The 25,264-nt window shown below is 30.8% G+C and overlaps 1 protein-coding gene across 1 annotated transcript; it reads left to right on the top strand.

Annotated features, from left to right (window-relative positions):
• Nucleotides 1-581: 581 nt before the first annotated feature.
• LOC145329549 (all-trans-retinol 13,14-reductase-like) lies at nucleotides 582-23,968 on the top strand. Its single transcript, XM_080173822.1, has 25 exons — nucleotides 582-639; nucleotides 3,800-3,864; nucleotides 4,342-4,408; nucleotides 4,709-4,745; nucleotides 5,444-5,493; nucleotides 5,698-5,758; nucleotides 6,551-6,627; nucleotides 12,020-12,099; nucleotides 12,633-12,708; nucleotides 13,308-13,373; nucleotides 14,076-14,200; nucleotides 14,869-14,944; nucleotides 15,832-15,922; nucleotides 16,850-16,914; nucleotides 18,672-18,746; nucleotides 19,236-19,296; nucleotides 19,608-19,685; nucleotides 19,899-19,952; nucleotides 20,157-20,272; nucleotides 20,858-20,956; nucleotides 21,843-21,930; nucleotides 22,150-22,225; nucleotides 22,672-22,741; nucleotides 22,887-22,943; nucleotides 23,511-23,968. Exons 1-25 carry the CDS (start codon nucleotides 586-588, stop codon nucleotides 23,592-23,594), a joined length of 1,848 nt encoding a protein of 615 aa, XP_080029948.1. The 5' UTR covers nucleotides 582-585; the 3' UTR covers nucleotides 23,595-23,968.
• Nucleotides 23,969-25,264: the final 1,296 nt, after the last annotated feature.

Genomic DNA, 25,264 nt, shown 5'->3' with positions numbered 1-25,264 from the left:
ACATATATTGGTCATTTCTACAGTCAACAAATTATGTTCCCGAGTCGTTGAATAAATTTAATGTAACACTACTAAAGCAATCCTTCAAAAGTATAAAATAAACTGTTATGATATAATATTTGTTGGCTATAGTCACCTACTAAGCCAAATCGACCTAAGCAACACAATAAGTTCACAGTATAAATACTCAGTTTTAATTTGGTTTTCCTTGAGAAAGCCACAAGCAAGAAAACTATAGCTTTAATACTGAGCGTGTGAGAAGTGTGGTTTGGGAAAGCAATGTTTATATCATAATTTTTTTTAAATACTACATAGTATATCCTTAATAACAAAAAAATTTCAATTATTATACCTTAATTATAAAATAGCAAGTTGGTTTTTAGGCAATTTGTCTGCAGATTAAAATAGATTTTAGGGGTGGAGGCGATATTATGCAAGTTTTACAAAATAAAACTATTAAAATATATGTGATATTAGAACAAATGTAACTGTAAAAATATTAAATGAAAACGGAATCTGCTCTAGTCTTGAATAAACAGAAAATTTGTCTATTTTATTTTAATTGTAATTTTTTTCAGTGAAAATATGTTTTCGTTGACAGGTATTTTGGTGGCTGCTCTGGTTATATCTATTGCAAAGGTATTATTTAATCAATTGAAATAAATTTGTTTAGATTTTCTAGATAAAGTTGTTTTAGATTAAAATAATTTAGAAAATTTTTATTACCTTTCAATTATAGACTAGTTCTTAAACTCTTTATTCTATATATTTTTAGCAAAGCTTTAGCACAAGCTGTCAAGGTTCGTACGTACGTCTGTTAATGCCAAAATTGGTTTTATGTGATTGTTATTAACTTAGAACGTGAGATAAATGTAATACAAGTAAATAAAAGTGCAACTAAATGACTCTAGTATTACATTGCATTGGTTGGACATGCTATATGTATATTTTTCTGATATATACATACACAGGGACGCCCAAGCTTTCTATTTTGAGGGGGTAAAATAAGGGTTTTAAAGGTTTGATGGGGGTAATCTAATGTATTTTTGAAAAAAAATTGGGGGGTAAAATGAGTGGTTTGAAAGTTTGATGGTTATCATCCCTTTACCCCCACTCTGGATGTCTATGTACATGTACATACAGGCTATTATTTGTAGAGTACAAACTCTCAATTTGGAAGAGAGTAAATTTAGAATAACAGCGCAAAGAATGGACAGAATTTTCCCTGTTTTAAGTAAAATTTTGCAAGAAAGTGTCAATTTCTGTGTAATAAATTGTTCTACAACAAATTGGATTGACATTTTATTAAAGATTTTTATATATCTTATGAAGGAGATATAAATTTTATTTTAATTCAGAAAGAAATATTTAAACAAGGAGATCAACATGCTTGAGCAGCGAAATAAATAAAATACGAACAAATGGAGTTATATCTTATTTCTATAATTAAGTCCTTAAGTATGTAAGTAAGTCCTTAAACATTATTCTGTATTTAAGCATTATTTCAAACACTTAAACTTTTAAACATTCTTTTACCATTATTCAGTTCTGACACCCTACAAGTGTTAATGTTCGTTTGTCCCTCCGTTCATGGATATTTTCATCTTTTAAATTCAAACCTTTAATTTCATATTGGTGCTAAGGACAAATTTAGAAAGTTCTTTAAATTTTCATCATTCAATTTCCTGTAAAAAATATCTTTTTATCTTTTTGCAATTTGTTAAATGCACAATTGTCTGCAAATATGCACTCATATATTTGCAAAGTTTGCAAGTAATAATTGCATTAAAAAACATGCAAGTTAGGTAAAATATATTTCGTTGACACAGTGATAACTAAGCAAGGATGATAATATCTAATATAGGCGACAAAATATGAAGGAAAAAAAGATATAAATAGGAAACAAAAGTTTTCCATCTGTATCTTCTGACAGTAGCAGGGTAAATTACATTTGCTTCCAAAGGTTGACATACTGACCGATGGACGGACAGACAGACGTACAGACAAAGGGTATTAAAGAGTAGCTGTTGTACTATATATTTAATGTTGAATTGATCTTTTACTGACAGTAACTGAGCCACGCTTTTTTGGATTCGGCTATCCTTAATTTCTTGTAACTATTTGTTCACCTGATAAAGATGTATCTCTCATGAAAAGTATAAGTGATAAAAATGGACATAATTTGATAAACATTTTTGTGTACTTTTTAGACACCTGCTGCATAGATAAGAAATAAACTAAAAGAATACAAATTACATCTTTAATATATTTTATCTTTTTCGAGCAAATGCAGTTTTAAGCAGAAATATACCTTCCAGATTTAATTTTGGCCTTGCCCCTAGCATTTAGGTGCTTTGTATTTTAAGGGGCAGGAAAGCAGAAAAATAGCCATAAACCTTTGTAAGATCTTCATTTTGAAATATTATATCCTAATGGATGTAGAATATACGTTGATATTATGACGGGAAAAATTGTCGTTAATTTAGGTTGGTGTTTACCCTGTCACTTATTGGTCAATTCGTTTATCCAGAAGAAGGGGGTGTGATTAGATAAAAGGGGCAAGGATGGGAAGATCGTTATTTTAGCCGGCTAGAAGATTCGCTTTATAAGAGAACATAAAATCTCGTTTAAGATCAATAATATTAAAATCAATTATAGCCTAAAATCATCCTCTTTCTTATAATATATTTCTTAAAATCGGGAACCTTATCGGTGGCTAGCAAATATTAAATAACAGCCAAAAAACCTGACAACTTCACAATAGTATAATTTATACACTGTAAGTGTACAGCACCCAATAATTTTAATTTTAATTGTGTTTGAAAATGATCAGTTAACAACCATAGCCCATTCACCTAATCCCTATTTAGAGGATTTTTAAAAAATCAATAAAGGAAGCCTGCAAAGAATACCACGCTTTAACTGCTGAAAGACTGCCACAAGTAGACTCAATACTCCAAATTTGAAGTCTTCAGCTTCTATAACAAAAAAGTTCTAGGCTTAGAAATTTTGAAATTAAACTACGTGGCCTAGAAACAAAATTATAAGCTTATTTTTGTCATAAATTTAGATTGCCAGTAACTAATTATATTTTTACAATAAAAATACCCATTTTTATAGTCAAAATCATTTTAAAAAATTAAGTTTAACTTGCGTTGTACCGAGTGTACTGTAGCCAATCAGAAGGCTGAATTAGCTAAGCAACCAATCACAGCTGAGTTTGCAGAAGTTTCCCCCTTTGTTTCTGCTATGATTTTTGTTTAAAATGCAATTTAAATTAAATATTTTTCATAGATTTTGACTATGAAATGTGGTGTTTTTATTGTAAAAATGTAATCAGTTACCGGCAATCCAAATTTCTGACAAAGATAAGGTTATAATTTTTGTCTAGGCGACGTAATTTATTATTGTTTTTTCTTTTATGAGCATTGGAAATCTTTTAAAATTTTCATTGTATATAAAATGCTTTTTTGAAATGCCTAGAACTTTTTTGTTATTGAAGCTGAAGGCTTTAAATTTTGGGTATTTGGTCTACTTGTGGCAGTCTTTCAGTTGTTTAAGCGTGGTATTTCTTGCAGGCGTCCTTTAAGTGGTTGTTAAAATTTTCTTGGGCTTCGTTTATACTTCTTGTAAAATAAATCAAGTATTTTATGTACCTGATTTAAAATCAAATATGCCCCTTGGGACGCAAACTCAAGGGTTACTAAATAATCAGATATACTTCATAAGTTTACTTTTAATTTAAATGATCAGATATACTTTATTGATTTACTTTAATTTAATTGTTTATATTTTTTAGATCCTGCAATGGATTTTGAAGCCAAGACCTCCAAATCCATTTTCAAAAGATTCCAGAACACAAAGGTATAAATTAGAATGTAGATTTTTAGAAATGTATAGATGTATAATTCCGACAACTACTTGCCCCAAGTGACAGATATCCCTTTCGTCTGCTAGCAAATTGAGTTTTGGTCTTTAGTAGGGACTCGGCTGTGTTTTTATGTTCGACGCCATTAGCTGACTTCAAAGACCTTATACAAAATCGGGACAGGGTCAACGCCCTGTAGGCATAGTTACATTTCGCTTATGTCCCTTATTTTCTTTTACTTTTATGTTCTATACATTCTTTTAAAAAAGCATAAAAAATATAATTACGTAATTTTGTTTTGGCATTAAAAATAAGAGTGCAAAATTTAAATAAGGAGATAAATTTATTACAAATTTGCGGCATAACTCTTTAATTAAATTCTTTATACTTGCTTAGACGGTTCATTCATAAGCGATAACTAAAAGGACGGACAAAATCATTACTACTTTGAATTTAACATATGAACTTTATAGGAAACCGTACATCCAAGATCAAAAAGTAAGGGACAAAATTTTGAAGCAAGCATTTTCTGTGGATAAAGTAAGTAACATAATTGTCAGGAATAAGTTATAACCAACAAGCGAAATAAATCTAAAATAATATTTGGGGGGAAGAGGCCGAAAGAAAATCATCAATTCTACTATGTGTTGCAATTCTACGACAGTAATATATGTTTCGTGATTTTTTCGTTTTTGTTATAAGCTGCATAATTGTAACCCGTGGTTTTTTTTGTAATGTGTCCAGTAGTTAAATGGTATATGTGTCTAATTTACAAATTAATATGACATGTAAAACTTTGTGATGTTATAACATCAACATAAGCTTCTGCTTTGATTTTAGGTCCCCGAAAAGTTAGATGCTATAATTATTGGATCAGGTGATTTTACTTATGGTCATCTCATAATTAAATAAATACAATATAATATTGTAACTGGATATGTTAATTGTATTCATTATTACATATATTGCAGTTGTGGTCGTTGTGGTTATGTAAATTGTAATTCATTATTAAATTCTAATGTACTTTATTATCTATAATACAAAGTAGAACGATGTCTCTCTGTTTGTTTGTCTGTCTGTTTGTTTGTTTGTAGCGAAGGATCTCGCTAACCACTGAACCGATCGGGTTCTCCTTTACAGGGTAGCTTCTTATAGGTCCCGGGAAGGTTTATAACTATTTTCTTGGGGGGTGGAACACCCCCAACCCCCCAAAAAATAAAAAATACCCCCCCTCAAAAAAAAATTTTCTTTTTTTAAATCTAAAATACAAAAAAAAATTGGTTTGATCAAACCTCGTGGGGCAAAGCCCCTAGAGGCTAGGGGCGAAGCCGCTAGTTATATTATATGTAACTAGTGGAATTGAAAATTAATCTAAATCTACTGTACTTTCTATGGACATATTTTTCCTAGATAGCATTTCTATACAAAGACGTGCATAACGGGGGTTAAGGGAGTGCAAAAATTTTCGTGGATGACACTTTTCAATATCAATGTTCTATAATAACAGAAATTATAAGTTAAACAATTTTTTTGAAATCGCAAATATAAAAGGATCGTCTTTAAATTTTAATTTAGGTATTGGCGGTTTAACAACTGGAGTTATAATGGCAAAATCCGGAAAAAAGGTACGTGTTTTTATTAGAAGGCTAATTTATACGAATCTCAAGTACTTAAACTTTACAAAGTGTCTAAAAATCAGCTTTATGACGTCATGAAAATGAGGGATTATTGGGGGCTAAAAGTTGGTTTTAAATTTCATCCCACATTATACTTCTAATTTGGAAACAAAATATATTTCTTTTGGTAATATATCCGTATCATATTTTCAGGTATTAATTCTGGAGCAGCATGATCAAGCTGGAGGTTGCTGTCATACCTTTACAGAAAAGGAAATACAATCATAGTATTTAAGAGTTTTAACAAGGGTTATTCCCTCCAAAATGTTAGATAATCTTTAATACAAAGTAGCTTGATGTCCGTCCGTCCGTCTGTCTGTCCGTCTGTCCCTCTGTTCATCTGTCTGTCCCTTAAGATCTCGGTAACCACTGAATCGATCGGATTCTACTCTTCAGGGAATATACCTACTGGTCCTGTGGTGGTTTTAGCCTTTTTTGGGGGGGCGTGGGACACCCCTAGCCCCCCAAAAATAAAAAAAAACCTTTTTTTTGATGATGCAGATGATGAAGGTCCACCAAATGTACTACATTTTTATTACCTTTTGGGGTAAAGCCCCTAGTTATCTAATCTAATCACACCCAACCCCCCCCCCCCCACCAAAAAAAATCCACCCACCAATTTTTTTATTTCAAATAGTGGTGGAGTGGTGGGGGCTCTCCAGGTAATAAAAGATGTAATTATACCTCTTGGGGCAAAGCCCCTAGAGGCTAGGGGCGAAGCTGGTAATAAAATATATTGAAAAACGGCCAACTCTTTTAGGAAATATCTTCAATAACCAGAAAATCATTCATCCACCAACCCACCCCCCCCCCCACAAAAAAAGAGAGAATTTTTTTGTATCTAGGATTCATTTTTTTTAGTTGGTTAGTTTGAGTAATTTTTAAGATTCCCGCTTGGTTAGAGCTATTCACAGGGTAAATACATGTGTAATTTTTCACCTGTGATAGGAATTACTGCAAGTTGACATATGATTAAATAATATTGTATTGACTGTGCTGTGGCAGGGCTTTGAATTCGATGTTGGTATTCATTATGTTGGAGAGATGGGTTCACAGACTCTTAATAAAACACTTTGTGACCAGGTAAATATCACAAGGAAAAAAATAGAAATCTATGTATACTTATAAAAAAAATAGGTTTCACTATGGGGTAGATATTAAGGGATAAGACAATGGAGGTAGATTGGTGTACACAATAGTTATTTATCACATCGTATGTTAAACAGCGTTCCGCTGTTTATCTGAAAACGTCAAATTGGAATTAATAAAGTTAAGGTTTGACTTTTCTAAAATTAATTTTGTTCTGTTTGTGAATTGTTAATTCAACTTTTTAAAGCAATTAAATTGTAAGTTGACACCAGTGTCCTGGATAGGAAACAGGTTTTTTTGAGTTACGTATGACAAGACTTATATTTCTATGACCGGGCGTGTATGACGGTTCAGCACATAACTTTCATTAAATCACAGCTGATCATTTTTGTGGATTTTTTTGAAAATTACTTTTTTACCCATAGTTTTTCCCCCAAAAAATCACAATATTCTCACATTTACAGCTTAGTTATTCTAAATTCATGCAAAAAAGTATAATAGATGACAGCTATAACAAGATCAATAACCTCAATTGACTATTCTAAGATTTGTAGGTAAAACATAGATCATGGATGTGATACAAGGTTCCTCTAAGGTTCCACCAAAAAAGTTTAAACCAATCAGAATCAGCATTGATTTTGTACAATGTTTTCATTGTACTATTGACAAAAAAATCACTTCTAGACACCAAGCTTATGGAGGACAATTAGGGTTCCAGCTACTGCCCTGTCTCACTTCTTTATCCTGCCTGCAGGATTCGTCCCTACCTGAAGGATGCTGTTAAACTTGCAGACCAACATTATGGCTTTCACACAGGCAGGTTCACCACCACTGCCTTACAGAGTATTAAAACCTTAATTAACAACAGCCTAAACAATAAGAAACCAGTTATCAGAACAGTGCCAGTTATCTTTCAAAGGCTTCTGACACTGTAAACAAAGGGTTCTACTGCATAATATTAATGCACTAGACTTGAATGAGTACATGTAACGTTTTTATGTGAATACCTTAGAGGTAGACAACAATTTGTTGTTATCTGAGGATCTAAATATGCATACAAATCTGCCGAACAGGCTGACCTACAAGGAGGGGTCCTATACCATATACTATTCGAACTGTAAATTTCATAAATGCCAACACCTCACTCTAATTACATCTAGTTCCCTCTGCTGACAACTCCAACAGCATAGGTCCCCTTATTTATCCTTATGTCAAGGACATCAAAGCTTACTTGGCAGTTCTTAATGATTGGTTAAAAAGCCAGAACCCATTCATTTCTCCAGCCAAATCATCTATAATAGTCTTTACCACCTGTTTGAATGAAGCAGGCACTGTAGTCATTGTTGAAACAGTACCATAAGTCAGACATCCTAAGTTCTTATGTGTTACATTTGACAATCTTTTCTATATCGATCATCTTGTTAAGGAGCCTAGAAAAAAACTAAACCCTGAAAACAAAATGCTTTAAGCTCTCTCCACCAGAGGGAATGAAAAGTAAGTCATAGTAAATACATAAAAAGCAATTTGCCAGTCCCTGATATTCTACTGCAGTTCCATATTTAGTAATGCCAGTTGGGACAGCATACTGTTTGCTTTGAAAAGCTGGTCTGAGATCAGCCATGTACGGTCACATCATGAACCAGGAAGCATTTGTTACTAGCAATATTTTACCATGAACTGCAGTAGATCCAAACTCATTACCCAGAACAGCTAAAACCACCATGTCCCAATACTTTCAGGTTACAATGTTTACCTGATTACCTGAAAGGCCAGAGTAAACAAGAATCTGGTGCAGTTTGTGTCTGACACTGGCGAGAATTTCACACAACCACCATCATTTCAACTGCAACCACAATCCATCAAAACCTTTAAAATCAGCCACAATACTGAACTGACTGTTTCCAATGATGATGGGCAGGAACAAACAATAACACAGGAACTATTTAGACATCAAGTCAACAAGGAACCAATATTGAGCAAGATAACTTGTCAATATTACAAGGAAAACTTTATACATCATTGCTGATTCTGAAGCATGTTAGTTTAAACTTCATTGGTGGAACCTCAGAGAGACATCTTATTACAGCCAGGAACTATGCTATTACAATTCATGAGGCATGCATGAGGGACTTAAAAAATGAGTATTTTTTTGTGTTGACTACCAAAACAAACTTAAGTTTTGTTGAACTGTTTAGACATTAATTCAAATAACAACTCCAAATAACTTTTACCCAACTTCTAGACTACAAATCTTAGATTAGTTAATTGATTCTGAAAGATCTTGTTATTGATAATAACATAATCTTTGGTTCAGCTATCATCTATTATACTTTTCTTTAAAAATTTAGATTAACTAAGCTGTAAATATGAGAATATTGTGATTTTTTGGGGAAAAAACTATGAAAATCTGGGTAAAAAAGTAATTTTCAAAAAAATCCACAAAAATGATCAGCTGTGATTTAATGAAAGTTATGTGCTGAACCGTCATACACGCCCGGTCATGGAAATATAAGTCTTGTCATACGTAACTCAAAAAAAACCTGTTTCCTATCCAGGACACCAGTGTTGAGTTGCACAAAAAGGAATAGTTATTAATCGCATCGTATTATAGACAATTTTTCGTGGATAGTAAATCCATAACATGAAAAATTTTCATCTTTAATTTTCATCAGGATTTATTTTTAAGATTGTATTTTGTTTTTCGTCAATAATTCTCTATGATACGATACTATCAGGATTTTTTAGTATGGCTCAGAGGCATCTAGGGGCGTAGTCGATTGGTTAAATATTACTAAATCCCTGAGTTGTTTAAAGTTTGTTAACTGAAGTTAATTCTCTTTTCTAAACCTGAAATTTTAAATGCAAGGGCAAGACCAAAATTTTGCATGAGGAGGGATAAGAGAGACAGAGAGATGGCTCTGAATCCGATTGATTTCCGATGAATTAAAAACCTGTTCAGAATCATAACGAATGGAATAAGAATTTATTGTCTTCTGCATTTCCAATCCACAAAGAAATGTGCAATAATTATGGATACATTTTTTTTTAAAGTCAGGTTGGGGGGGGGGTACATGGTTTACTAATTGGTTCTAGGTTTTAAAACCTTGTTAGCTAAACAATTCAGTAATAGGATTAAAATTGCATAATTTTATTAAAGAATTATAAGTTTCAACGGCATCAGAAAAATTACTAAAAATGTTACTAGGTTAACCTTTTTAACATTTTTTTTCTTTTTTTTTAAGTTGACCTATTTTATCTATTCAGACAATTAATTCCATTTGAAATTGCCGTAAGTTATATATTTTGTTGGTTTAGAGTTGGCATACAGTTTTTTATATAAATGAAGGGAGGTGGGTAAGAAATGGAGAAATAAGGAAAGAGGGTGGTTTGTCTGAATTACTTTCCTCAGTCCCTGTATTTTATATGTGAAATTTTTTATTATTATTTGAGTCAATAAGGTGGTCATCGATGCATAATAAAAAATCGCAGTAATGCACTAACGAAATTCTTTAAAATAAAATGAATTGAAAATTTGCTCTGAGTGTTTACATGATTTGTTAAAATTCAAGTAAGAAGAAAAACACTAATAGAAGTAGGGGATTATGACCCCTTTCTTCATGATACACTCGTCCTTTTCACTTGAAACGTTATTGTGTCATAAGAAACATCATTGTTCTTTTAGTTTTTTTTATTGTATTAATCTTGCCTTTTTAGGTAAATATTATTTTTATTTAAGATATCTCATACTTTGCCGTTATTCTTTTCTGATGAAAGGGCATACGAACATATCACAAATGTTAATGTACATACTGAAACTATCTAATGTTTAAACAAGGGTATACACACGAATGACGGGGGGGGGGGGGGACGCCCACTCAAATTAATTTTCTTGTCTTTAAACTGCCAGACACTCCAAAGAAAAAAAAGCTAGCTCTGTCTAAAGTAGAGTGGAGGACAGAAAAACTTTTTTAGAGAAGCAATCAACTCATCTAGTTAAACTACAAGACTGAAGAGGGTGCAAAGTCCACCGAAATATATTTCAATAAATAACTAAGAAGTAACAAAGACTTTTTCACTCAGTGAATTTATCACAATCAACTGACATTGAGCTGTAATTTAACTGGTATCCAAAGTTTATTATCACGTCATCTCATTCGTTGGCTTAAATACTCATGGTACTATTAAAAAGTCTAGATTGGTTGGTAAAAACTAGCAGTGTTCAAACTTTTCCCCCCAATAATTTTAAACTAGAGTTTGGGTAATTTTGTTTGTCACAATATGGAATTTATAGTTTGTTGTCCTATCCCTTAAGATTTTTGATCAATATACACTTACTAAACCATAAATTGTAAATTCAGTTGGCTAAAAAGTAATCAAACATCAGATGTTATATCCTATATCTCCTATATCCAATACTAGAGTTTGCTCGATATAACTATCTCCCTATTGGCTAGTTTTCTATATGCATATCTATTTCTCAATAAATCTATTTTCCTCACCCGGCATTACTATTTAAAGATAGTAAATATTTAATAATTTAAATGATTTTAAAAAGATTTTTTAAATTATATTTTTTTCTTTACAATACCATCACCAAAGGGTTAATATGATTACTACAATTTTAGTTTAATATTTGAACACACAAAGTGTCGCCACAATCGAATTCTTTTAAAACAGAGTTTTCTTAAATTTATTATATTATAAATTTAATTTTCTTTTTCATGATTAGAAATTAAATACTTCAATATAATGTAAATAGCAACATGAAATGAAAAAAATGAATTAATTTTAATAGAGTAAAATAATGGGTCTTATCGTTCTGGCCAATGGGATTTTATTATGGATTATTGGAGCACTATAAGTTTTAAACATATATTCCTTGGAAGACTTGAGCTCATTTATAGACATTTATTTCCTATATAGATCTGACATGGATCTTGATGCAATACAGCAGGCCGTTTTGTACATGTTAAAAATTAGAAGATTTCATTAAATAAAAGTAATCGCAAATATACTTAGTAAATAATAATAATAATTAATATATCTGAAATCAAAGCAAGGGTATGGCCGTGGCCTTAATCAAATTAAGTTTGGTATACAACATGGTTTATACAAATTAATTTAATTTAAACAAGGATCACAACATTCAATAATGCGAAGCTCAACAAATCAGATCAAAAATTAACGTGGACAAATATATAATAGAGTGCATGCACTTGATATTAAAAAGCTAAATTATCACGAAATTTTAATAAAGAAAAAAGTGAGGCTTGCGAGAGATCTTATCATTTGTCTTTTTTTATCAGAATAAAAAACATAATTCGAAAATAGTCTTTCATTTAGGAATAAGTCATTGCATTGGACGTAATCTTCTTTGAAATTTTAGATAACTGACGGTCAACTGGAATGGTCCGCCCTTGAGCCTGAGTTTGATGTTGTCAGCATTGGCTATGGAGATGAGAATAGGTAATTATTCATTCTCGTACAAACTTTTCAAGTTCAAACATTGTTTAATTTACATGATGTTTGACAAAGAAGATAATTATTGCTTGTAAATAAATGTATAAAAGTTTCACAAGAGGTATTTTTTCCAATTTTTTAAACAGTTTATAAAACTTTTTATTTTCACAACGTTTGGGAAAAGCGTATTAACAAAAATACTTATAGGGTTCTTAATTCTTTTATAAAAGTAACAGGATCTTTGTGTGTGTCTGTCTGGAGCTCAATTATCAATAACAACTAATTTTTTTTATTTTCTTAAAATTAAAATTATTAACGGTTGGTCGACTTAACCCCTCCCTAACTGCGCCTCCGTTCCTCAAGTGCTCTTAGAGTTTTTTTTGTCTGTCAGTCTTCTAGGAGCCAACTAATTAAAAGTATTTATTTATTTTGTAATTTTATTTTTATAACAAAAATTAAGTTGAATGAAGATTACTCTCCCACAATCTGCATTTACACATCAAGGCTATTGGCGCAGCTGCTTATGTATAATATTTCAGGATGTACCCCGTAACTACCGGTATTGAAGCATGGAAATCTCTTTTGAAAAAACAATTTCCTCAAGATATACAGGGAGAAATTTATACTTTGGCGTATATACACATATTAATATGGGTTCAATATAAGACAAAGCCCAATCTGTACCACTCTTAATTCCTGTGTCGTCATAAAATGAGGGATTCTCCAGCCCTTTTTTAGGGATTTTCTTTCCCACTTCTCCTCTCGTTTCCCTCATTTTTATGACATCACAGGAATCAAAAGTGGTACATAATTGGTACAGATTGGGCTTTGTCGAATATAACCCAGAGATCCTAAGGGTTAAGACGATGGACGGTAAATTGATGTCCGCCTCCAATCACTGTTAACAAAATAACTCCTCCTAATAATAAAAGTATGAGTGGAAAAGTTGAATACTGAAGTTTTTGTATAACCCAATGAAGATTTATTTAAAGTCACTATTTTTTAGGCCAACGAAAGTGATTTATTGTATGTAGAGCTTTGGATATCATACCAACTGGGTTTTTTTCTACAAAACACAAAATCAATATTAAAAAAATTTCAATTTCCAAAGACTTATTTAATATTTATGTTACACAATTAATCTGATATAGTCAATATTTCTAGAAAATTCGTACTTGAATCCCCTTATTACGCCATTATATATATTTTAGGGAATAGAAAAATATTTTGATATGATGGAGACTTGTGAAAATACTTTCATTTTACATGGGATTTTAAAGGTATTAACAGTAAATCTCTTTAAACATTAGACCTGTAATGCGTTTGAGATACCCAATAAGCTATAAAAATTGGAAAGAATTTTAATGAATATAATAGATTTGAAATCTGCATAAAATTTTAAGGATTTTTTATAAAATTCGTTTTTATATAATTCATTATTTAAAAGCGCAAATCCAATTTAAGTTAAAAAATTTTGACCAATAGGATAGGTGGATTGGAAACTACCTGCGCTCTAATTGGTTGAATGATGTACGTCACTTAAGCTTCTCCAATCAGGGCGCAGATAGTTTTCAATCCACCAATCACAGATGTCAAAATTATTTAACTTAATTTGTATTTGCGCTTATAGATAAAGAACTATACAAAAAACGAATTTTATAAAAATTCCTTAAAATTTTATGCAGATTTCAAATCTATTATATTCATTAAAATTCTTTCCAATTTTTATAGCTTAATATCCAAGCTACTCTTTAAATAAATAATACAATTATTTGTAGCTTTTTATATTTATTGCTTTACAAAAAAAATTTACATGGCAAAATTTGATTATATTTCAATTATTTTGCTCTAATGTTGTTTCTTCATGGGATTTAAATGACATCAGAAACAATATAATTTAATTATTCTTATGCTCTTAGTCTATGATTATTAATGAAATTTGGAGATATATTTAGGAAAAATTAAAGATCTTTTTCTCTTAGATTGTTCCTCTGTGGCTGGTTAGGTTGGCCATCAAATCTGGAATTCTGAAATTTGTAACAAACTTATGGACGCGTGCCTACACAAGTCGTACATTGGATGTCGTACAATCACTCACAGATAACAAGTAAGCATTAAAACAAGTTATGTTTATAAGTAGCGCAGCAATAAAAGTGTTTTTTTTTGTTTATTTTAGATTGATTTAAAATACGTAAGGTACCTATGGAACATGGTAAAATTAAAAAAAGGAAAAAGTGGAATAGTTTCTCTTAAATTTCATTTTCAGAAGTAAAAAAAGATATATCACAAATTTTCCTTTTTATATTTCTGAAAAAAATATAAATGAAAAATAATATTCTTTATATATGTATAGATACATAGACAAATATTATGATATATAAAGTTTTAGAGATTAATTTTTCGTAATAAAGACAAATTTATGGATTTTGACTTAATAAAATTATTTTGTATGTGCGTGCATTTAAGGCCGTTAACGGTTATAACACACAATGATGTAGGGATAAGGTATAGCACTAATTTCTTAATAGCATCATTCTCATAGCTTTGATAGAGCACTCTAATAACATATACGCTAATATCATTACGCGTGTAATGCATTACAGACAGACAGACAGTGTAAGGAATATAAGCTTTAAAGAACAGGCATGTAGAAATATGAGAAAATAAATATCTAAAATAACTCTGTAATAAATTTTTTTAACAATCAAATTTGATTTATATTACTGAAAATATTTCTCTGTCCCCGTCTCTAAAAATGAAATATTTCTACCCTAGGGAGTTGCAAACCGTTATGATGTATGGTTGGGGGGATTATGGAACCCTCCCCTCAAAATCTTACTTTACCATGCAGGTGAGAATTATAGAGTTGTCCTGTCCTACAAGTTTAAAACTTCAAATATTACAACACCTTTCAAAATAAAATAAAAAATATAATGATATTCTTTTAAACAATTTATGTACATTATTTTTTGACAAAATAATATATATTTGCCTATTTTTATATCATCTGTGACTATTTATCTGTACGTGCATATCTAATTCTAGTAACGCTTCGAAACCGATTAATATCCGGTGGATTAGAACCGGTTCTCAGTCATCTATAAAAAATCTTATAATTATACATTTTTATATCTTATATTATTCTTCATTTTTATACTATATACCAGGATTGATACTCTTTCTATCTACTTATAGGCCTTAGGAAACCATCGCTTTATGATGGATGATATTCATTTGATTCAGGGTTCATCTATCTATCTATCTGTAAATGTTTTACTTAATATCTATTGAATCAGGACTGAATATCTTTCTATCTAATTATCTAATATCTACATTGTATCAACGCCAAATGAAGCAGTACTTTATATATACTTTACTAGCGGCTTCACCCCTATAGGCCTCTAGGGGCATTTGAGGAAGGGAGAGTTGAATCCCAAAATGCATTTTTAAATTTAGTTGTTGTTTTTTTTTTTTTTTGGGGGGGGGGGTATTTTTATACGGGCGATTTCTCCTAGGAGGGTGGTTATAACCTCCCCAAAAATAGTTATAAACCTTCCCGGGACCTATTTGAAGCTACCCTATTAAGGAGAACCCGATCGGTTCAGCTGTTAGCGAGATCCTTCGGTAGAAACGAACAGACAGACATCGTTCTACTTTGTATTATAAATATAAATCTTTTCATGCAGGAAAAGTATATTTTCTTACTATCTAACCTTCTATCTATGAATATCTATCTAGGCTCTTCTGAACCAACACTTTATGGTTGATGGTGGACATTACCCGGTAGGGGGAGCTAGTGAGATAGCCTACAATATGATTCCTATCATAGGTAAATTAGAAATATTCTTACCTTTTATACAAATTTCCTCGCGCCTCGTCATGCTAAAGAGGAATTAATAACTAAACCTGATAATCATTAAATGCACCACCCAAATTTTGTTTTGTAATACTGCTTTGTCTAACCATATTATGTAAATTCAATTTACTTTATGTAATTAATTCCACAAAAATACAACAAAATAAGCTCAAAAAAGTCTAAAATTATCCTATTGTAAAATTTAATGAGGTTTTTTTGTATGTAGTTTAAGATCTTGATAAATACTGAACCGATTCGGTTCTCCAATTTGGGGAAGCTCTACGTTCCGGGATGGTTTTCTGATTTTTTTAATTTTTACATTTAAGTCTTGGGATAGCCTAAGGCTATTCTCTGCCCTTTCTTATCCCTTTGATTACAAAGGCCCTGAATGATATTAAGGCGAAGCCTCTAGTTTTATGGAAAGTGTTACATCAAAATATGCTCGCAACCAAAAGTTTTAATTGCTTTACCTTCCTGTAAAATCCTATTTATCTTAGTATTAAAGGTACTGCCCCTTTGATTACACAACTTTTTGTATCTTATTTTATATAGATGATAATGAATTGTGCCTGTTTATTCCTCCTGATTACTGTTGATATATTTCTATTTAATGTTCGATACCTTTATGTATGTGAATAATTAGTTTACTTTAGTTAGTAGCGTTTGTAAAGTGAATAGAGCTTCCTTTTTATTTATAGATTTTGAATGTTATAAATTATTTTTGGTATGGTTATGAAACCGATTAATATCCGCTGGATTATAACCGGTTCTGAGCCATACTGAAAAATCTAGGGGGCCAACAAAACTTGAATTTATATTATTTTTTTTATTTTAAAATCTGCGGAAAGCTGTCTACAATACGATCCGACAACAATTAAGCAACCAATGTTTTTTTTTCAGAGAAGGCTGGGGGTAAGGTTCTTGTTAGAGCAAACGTTGAAGAAATTATTATCAGAAATGGAAAAGTAAGAGACTTTATTATTTACTAAGTATATTTGCGATAGCTTTTATTTAATGAAATCTTCCAATTTTTAACATGTACAAAACGGCCTGCTTAATTGCTTCAAGATCCATGTCAGATCTATATAGGAAATAAATGTCTATAAACGAGCTCAAGTTTTCCAAGGAATATTTGTTTAAAACTCATAGTGCTCCAATAATCCATAATAAACTCTCATTGCCCAGAACGATAAGACCCATTATTTTACTTTATAAAAAATAAATTCCTTTTTTTAATTTCATGTTGCTATTTACCTTATATCAATGTATTTAATTTCTAATCATAAAAAAGAATATTTAAATTTATAATATAATAAATTTAAGAAAACTCTGTTTTAAAAGAATTCGATTGTGGCGACACTTTGTGTGTTCAAATATTAAACTAAAATTTTAATCATCATCATTAACCCTTTGGTGATGGTAATGTAAAAAAAAAATATAATTTAAAAAATCTTTTTAAAATCATTTAGATTATTAAATATTTACTTTCTTTTAGATAGTAATGCCGGGTGAGGAAAATAGATTTATTGAGAAATAGATATGCATATAGAAGCTAGCCAATAGGGAGATAATTATATCGAGCCAACTCTAGTTAATATGTATTAGTGAATCTCCACCAAAAATATTATCTTTATATCTAACAAATTGTTCAGCTAAAATATTTACAGCAAAATGGGCTCAGCAGTCGCGCGTCGGCCCGCCGTAAGCTTCACAAAAATTTACATTAAGCTTAGTCGCGCTGCAAACAATAAGGTAAACTTTTTGACTCTGGCTCTAAAACTAAAAAACTAGACATAGGATTATTTTAGCGTACATTTCTCTTTATCACTGTAAAACCTCACTCATGCTAATTATTTCTTAATTAGCACCAGAGACACATAATCATGGAAGAAATTTGTATGAAAATTTATATTAGAAATATTTATTAATTATCAAAGGACGTTGCAAACAAAAAGATTAATTATGAATTAAACTTCACTCTCTTTTTTCACAAAATATTTGTAATAATTTTGGTAGGAATTAAATCTAAATCACGACAGTAGCAAAATATGATTTCTTGATGTAGAGAAAACTAATTTTAAATTAAATTTTGCGTCCTAAACTATCAATTTTATTGTGTCATTTTGAGTTGTTAATTTACGGTTGGCAAAACTAACCCTTTTTCATAGTAGCTGCCCCCCTAAAAATGAACACCAGTCCCTGTCCTAGATACGTACAAAAATATATTCTACACAAGTATACAATTATCTTATTAATAACAATATCCATTTCATCCAAGAAAACGTTCACAAACCACCAGTTCTTTTTTAAGATCGTTATATTAGAATCCTGGAAACTTAAGTAACTGGATGTTTTTATGTTTTTTTCTTTTTTGTAAGATTTTTTAAAACCACTATTATATCGATTTGTCTGCTGTATTTGGTAACGCTTTGTATTGGACCTGTACATGTTTGGTTATCATCTTTAATATGATGAAAGAAACCGATAAGTACAAAAGTATATAGTACATATACCTTTTAACGAGTTTTACAGACATTGTACACAACAAGTTAACCAAATATTAATTACTCCTGTAGAAATAGTACTTTAGTGGCTATTTGACTTTTACTCTTAAAACTTGTGTTCATTTTCGGGCTTCTGGGTTTCTGCCGCCTTGTATGTTGTAAGTATCTATTTTTGGTCCCAACTTTGTATAGTTATCATGTGTTAATTATATTTTTAGGCTTGTGGCGTACGAGTTGTGAAAGGCAAAGAGAAATACAATATAGATTGTGATATGGTGATTAGCAGCGCAGGAAAAGACATAGAACGTTTTTTTTTTGAGTAGAGAGAGGCGGATAACTTTCCCAGTATGGCTTCAAAACCGATTAATATCCGCTGGTTTACAACCGATTCTCAGCCATACTGAAAAATCATGTCTTCGGCATCTCGGGGCTACTAAAACTGGTTTTAATCTTACAATTTTAAATTTTCATACCCGCGGAAAGCTGTTTATATTACGAAGCGAATTATAAATATTCCTCCTCTATTTTTAAATATAATATTATCAATTAATACTAACTTTTCTAGGGGCGATATCCCTAGGAGGGTTGAGGTAAACTCTCAAAGAACAATGAAGAACCCTTCTAGGACCTATGAGCTACACCTTAAAGGAAGCATATATGTTTAGGGAGATCTTTCGGAAAGGAAAAATAGAATATAGTTTATTGATAATAATATTTAATCTTACTCCTTCAAATTTTGGATGAAAATACTTGTCCGTGACTACGTTCTTGCTTACACAGGATTATATAACACTTTCAACTCACTCATTCCTAAATCTATCTCACACACTTCTTACTTCTCAAGTAAGTAACTTAAAGCAGCGAAGCAACTCTATTATTCGCTTTGTACGTACGTCCGCCCTTAACGATCGGGGGAAATGTGATTTTCTCAGCTGCTATATAGACACCTGAAATTTTTTTATTTAAGACTCCCTGTATTAATAAGCTTAATCAATCAGAATATTGATTTCTTTGTTCGTCGGCCTGTCACGCATCAAAAGTCATAAATACTTATTCTTTCCTTAATTTTGTGATTTCTATTACGAAAAACCATACGATAAATATATTTTTAAAATCAATTATTTTTTTATTTACAAAATTTGTTTTATTTATAGAAATCTGTTCTGAATTAAAGCCTGGTGTAGCCACAATGATTTGCTTTCTTGGCCTAGATGCTTCTAAAGAAGAATTAGGTATTTTATTATATAAAATCCTTTAAAAGTTAGAAAAGTTCTCACTTTTCTACCAATGAAAAAAAAACTATAACTGCCTTTTATTAACAGCTTGTATATAAAAGCTCTCTCTATATATAGAAATGGTCTGCAAGGACAGCCATGATAAACATTTTTAGGAGGGTGTGGGAGTTAATCTCTAATATATTTTTAAAAATTCATTCCTTTTGTCAGGAGTTAGACCTCAGAATTATTGGGCATTTACCAGCAATGACATAAACGCAACAGGTATATCTATTTTTTCTACTGAAACAAATAACGCGGCAGACAAAGATTTAAAAGATAAATGTAATATAAAAATCAATATTCATCTTTTATAGGAGCTACCTTGCCTGATTTTATTGTCGACGTCTTGTTCACTATTATGCTTTTCTAATTTAAACTTTAATTAATTGTTCAAATTTTGTTTACTGGTGTTTATTTCTTTAATAGCTGAGGAATATTTGACAATGAAAACCGAAGATGCTCTAGACACAGATGTTCCACTTCTATTTATATCATTCCCATCCACTAAGGATCCACAGTGGGATAAACATCCACAAAGACAGGTATATTACGGCGTTGCTACAAAAGATCTAGTTACATAAGGTCTAATTTACAAAAGGTCTAATACTACAAAAGGTCTAATGCTACAAAAGGTCTAATTTACAAAAGGTCTAATGCTACAAAAGGTCTAATGCTACAAAAGATCTTAGATTAGACCTTTTGTTGGGATAGATCTTTTGTAAAGTAGATCTTTTGTGAATTAGATCTTTTGTAAATTAGATCTTTTGTAGCGTTAGAACTTTTGTAGCAATTCCCTTTCTATTATCTCATTTTTAATCTAATAAATATAAATATGGTAAAGATGCCCCCCTTTGTCTTTCTTCAGAGCACAGAAGAAAGTTTAATGATCTTCCAAAACAATTTTTATCACTATGAGGACCATTTGCGATACAAAAAAGTTGTTTATCGCATTGTATTATAGACAGCTTTCCACGGATATAAAAATAAAATATTATTAGAACCAGTTTTGATTTTCAGTATTGCTGAGAATCGGTTCTAATCCTGCGGATATTAATCGGTTTCAAAGCCATACTGGAAATTTATTTATGTTTTACCTTTCTGAAAATTTCTAATTGAATGCTGTTTAGGGAAAGACGACCATGCAAATTATTACCCTGTCCAACTATGATTGGTTCAAACAATGGAAAGATAATCCTGTCAAGAATAGAGGAGATTCCTATGACGAGGTGGGTCAGATTTTTAGTTGCCAAGCTAATCTGCTTGGTTTGTCCAGTGTGTTTGTATATTTGTCGTTTAAATCCATATTTATAAGGTAATTATAAGCTACCATATTTCATCATTAAGGTAACAAAGAGGTTTCACAATTAATCTGTGAATTGTAAGAAAGATTGAATCAAAGGTTATTTAAGTCGCATTTATAGTAGATTTATTTATGCAAAAAAAAAAATTTCCTCCATGCACCTATTAGTATTTCCTTTGGGATCTACTGCAGTTCACGGTAAAATATTGCTGGTAACGAATATTGCTAAAAATTTATGAATTTTAAAGGCAGCTAGCTGCCAAACGGCTGAACGCACAGATCATGCCCGCACACTGTTTTATGCGGCATAAGAAGGCCTACAAATAATCTGTAATAGCCATAAATCAATAATGCATAATTATCTCGCAGTGCAGAGAAATGCGCGAAAAAGACCTAATTTACGCGTTTTTTCTTCAGTGAAGCTTACCCTGTGCATAATTGGATCTTGGCTATTCCAGATTTTTTGTAGGCCTTCTTATGCCGCTTAAAATGTTGTGCGGGTATAATCTGTACGTTCAGCCGTTTGGCAGCTAGCAGCCTTTAAAATTCATAAATTTTTAGCAATATTCGTTACCAGCAATATTTTACCGTGAACTGCAGTAGATCCTTCCTTTGTTTATACTTAGTTGTATTAGAGAACATGAAAATCTAGTGTAAGATCCAAGTAATAGTATATTCAATGTTGTATGGTAATTTGATAATATGGTCTTAGACGATATTTTCATCATGAGAAAGAAATTTTAAAGAATAATTGAAATCTAATTTTCTACTTTTTTACTTGCTTTATTGGATAATTTGATCCTTGTTGTTAGATAAAGAACTGTATTGGACATAAGATGATAGAACAAGCCTGCCAACTATTTCCACAAATTAGAGATAAAATTATCTACACTGAAATAGGTGAATATGATATTTTTATTATTATTTATTTATAAGTTCCTTATTAAATAAAATCTTGATCAAAAAAAGTTGAAGAAAAAAAAACCTTTTTATTTAGTAAAATGCTTTGGTGTCCTGCTTTGCCAATTCACTACTAAAAAGGACCTAATTGTATATTTTCTAGAAATATTATCACATTATTTTTTTTATATTTTTAAATAATGATATTCTTATATTTAGCAAGCCCTTTGACAAATCAGCATTACATTGCTCAGCCAAATGGAGAAATATATGGCTTAGATCATACATTGGAGAGGTAATTTTCATGTTTAATCTGGAATAAGTGTGCTGAGCTGGATCTTTAAATCATTTCAATGGTGCGCACCCCGATTTAGCGCACCATTGAAATTATTTAAAGATCTAGCTCTGATAAAGTATAAAACTGTTGTAAGTCGGTCCTCCTCTAGAGCGCATTATTTTTAATCACGTAGTTATCAAAGATAGACTGCTGAAATGTTATGTATCTTATCATATGGATACTAAGTATCTACTCTACAACTTATAATGTTTCTTTTTCTCTCAGTTATGCAGTGTTTAGAGAAATATGATTGTTTCTAGTTGCTATTAATTGTAGATGTCTCGATTTAAGACTGCAGATTTCCCTGAATAATGAGCATCTACTTATTTGATGCTTCTCTTTTATTAAATATTTAAGAGCTTCGCTACTTATGAATATTGTCATCCTTGTTGCTTAATTTTTAGGTTTGATCCAATGATGGTTGCCAAGCTAAGGCCTGAGACTGATATACCTGGCCTATACATGACTGGACAGGTATGTAATCACGAAAACTTACCTTTTGGTTACACGACATTTATCGTTGTGTTTCATTCAAAAAATTGCAATAATAATCATTTACTGCCCTTATATGGGAGAAATTATTACAAATCTCTCAAATTGTACATTTTGATATTTTTAGGATACTTTGGAAGCAGGATTTACTGGAGCATTATTCAGTGGCGTTATAACCGCTCAGGTATTAAAATTGGATAGTTATAAAAGTGATAATACATCTGAAGGAAAACTATTTTACCCAATTGTTGGTCTTTTCAACAGAAAAGTAATAATAAAATGTTCCATTATTTTCTTTATTGGTAACTAATTACAACATGCGTTTGTACAATATTATGCAGTGTGTTTTTATTTAATAGGACAAAAGTATTGCTTCATTTAACCCACTTACCATTGACAAAAGTTACTAATCAATATCTCATTTTCTTCATTGACATGTGGCAAAAATAAAGTAAAAAAGATGAACATAACAAACGAACAAGACATAAAAAAAAATAGAAAATGGGATAGTCGTAGGTATTGCAAACCCACATGACAGCGTTCTAATAATAAAACCGCCTATAAACATAACACAAAAATTTATAAGTTTTTAAAAATAATGAATTCAAAGAAATGTTCATTAGAGCCGCAATCTTCTATTTCTTTAATAATAAAAGAGTTAATATACGTTTTACATAATGACTGAATATTTAGCCTCCTGTATTTAGATCTTTGTATTTTTTCAACCTATAATAAATTATTATTGTTTTAGGTTTGTTTGGGTCGGCCAGTGTTGTGGGACCTGATAAAGCTGCATGACAAATTGGAAGCAAGAAATAACAAGAAAATTAACTAAAGAAGTAGTTCCTACCAGCATTTTTTTTATAAAAATTTAGTTTTGTTATTAGAGACATATGATAGATTATAATCTAATTATGAAAACTAACATATAAATTATTTGCAAGTATAGCCTCGAAACCGATTTATATCTGGTGGATAAGAACCGGTTCTCAGTCATACTAAAAAATCGTATTATATCCATATTCCTACGAATATAAAAATTTACAATCATAATATGAAAACCAGTTTTGTTAGGTTGTGCCTTCGGCATCTCGCGTCTAACAAAACTGGTTTTAATCCTATAATTGTACATTTTATATCCGTGGAAAACTGTTTATAATTACGATGCGATGAATAACTATTAACCAATAAATAAAGATATATATTACATATTATTATATTTCACATAAGTTAATATGTCATGAGATAAAATCAACCTTATTCGTGTCACTCAAAGCCCCAAAAATAATGGACTTAAAAGTGTATTAAACTGTATATAAGACATTTGCGAATATATTGATACCATTAATTTGCCTCTTAAATCAAAAAAAGTATGTCTTTTTAATATTTTTCTCTTGCTACAAATCAAATTTCAAATTTGAGTCACCAAAAATCCTAAACTAATTTTTGCTCTAGAAGAATCAATTTTTGGAGTTAGAAAGTGCTTAATACCTCATTTTAATTGCCTGGCATTGCTTTATAATATATAGGAAACTAGAAATGCCTGGATGTACCATCCAGGTTTAGATAAATTAGTAAAAATAATTGTTTCCTTCTGTTATGATACATTATTGATATTGATTCTTATAAAGATCATCATCCTGAAACATTGAAGTCGTACGCAGACATACGCAATGTTAGAAGGGTGACGCAAATTTCAGATCTCAGTATTCATGATTTGAGAAAAATTCATCTTTGTATCATAGCAAATTAGATAATCCTGAAAGCATCGCTTAAATATTATGTAGAAAATAAGTAAATCAAATTGCAAAAAATAGTATCTGAAATTTGAGCTAACCTTCCAACATTGTGTATGACCGCGTGCAACTTCGGGAAATGGCATTTTATAACTGTCCATCATTTTAAAGGATTTTACAAAAAAGTGATTTTTAATCTACAAAACTAAACTCTCCATAACTTTCCCAGTAATGTATTAATATCTTCAGAATGTTTAAGTATTTGATAGATTTACTTAAATGAATCTTATTATGGAGTCAAAATAAATTTTTATTTATTTACAAAGATGTCTACTAAAAGTAATTTTATTCTTTATACTATAAAAAAATTTAAATATTATATTATTCTAGGAATTATCTTTATTGCTTCTCCACGTAACAAAAGGAAAATTTGTCTACAAACAAATCTTGTTGCAATTTAAAACATGTTTAAATTTCCACTACGAACGAATCTTACATTATGGCTGAGTGGGCTAAGGCGACAATTTAATTTTTTTCTCTTCATATCTAATTCATATCTTAAAACTCAGGATCGACTCTGCTTAAGAAAAAATGTGTTTCAAATCAGGTTTTTCAGATTTTTTATTCAATATATATAACTTTTCCATTAAAATGCTAATATCATAGGAAACCCAGCAGCCAAGAAAATGCAACATGCAAAATTTAAACTGTTATAATTAAATTTAGAATATCAACTTTTCAAGTAATGGTGAATTTTTCTCAAATCATG

This window comes from Acartia tonsa, chromosome 10 (genome assembly GCF_053477335.1).
Source record: "Acartia tonsa isolate MP-2025a chromosome 10, ASM5347733v1, whole genome shotgun sequence".
NCBI lineage: Eukaryota > Metazoa > Arthropoda > Copepoda > Calanoida > Acartiidae > Acartia > Acartia tonsa.
The sequence above is the reverse complement of the archived record's forward strand: the minus strand, read 5'-3'. Positions and strand labels throughout refer to the sequence as shown.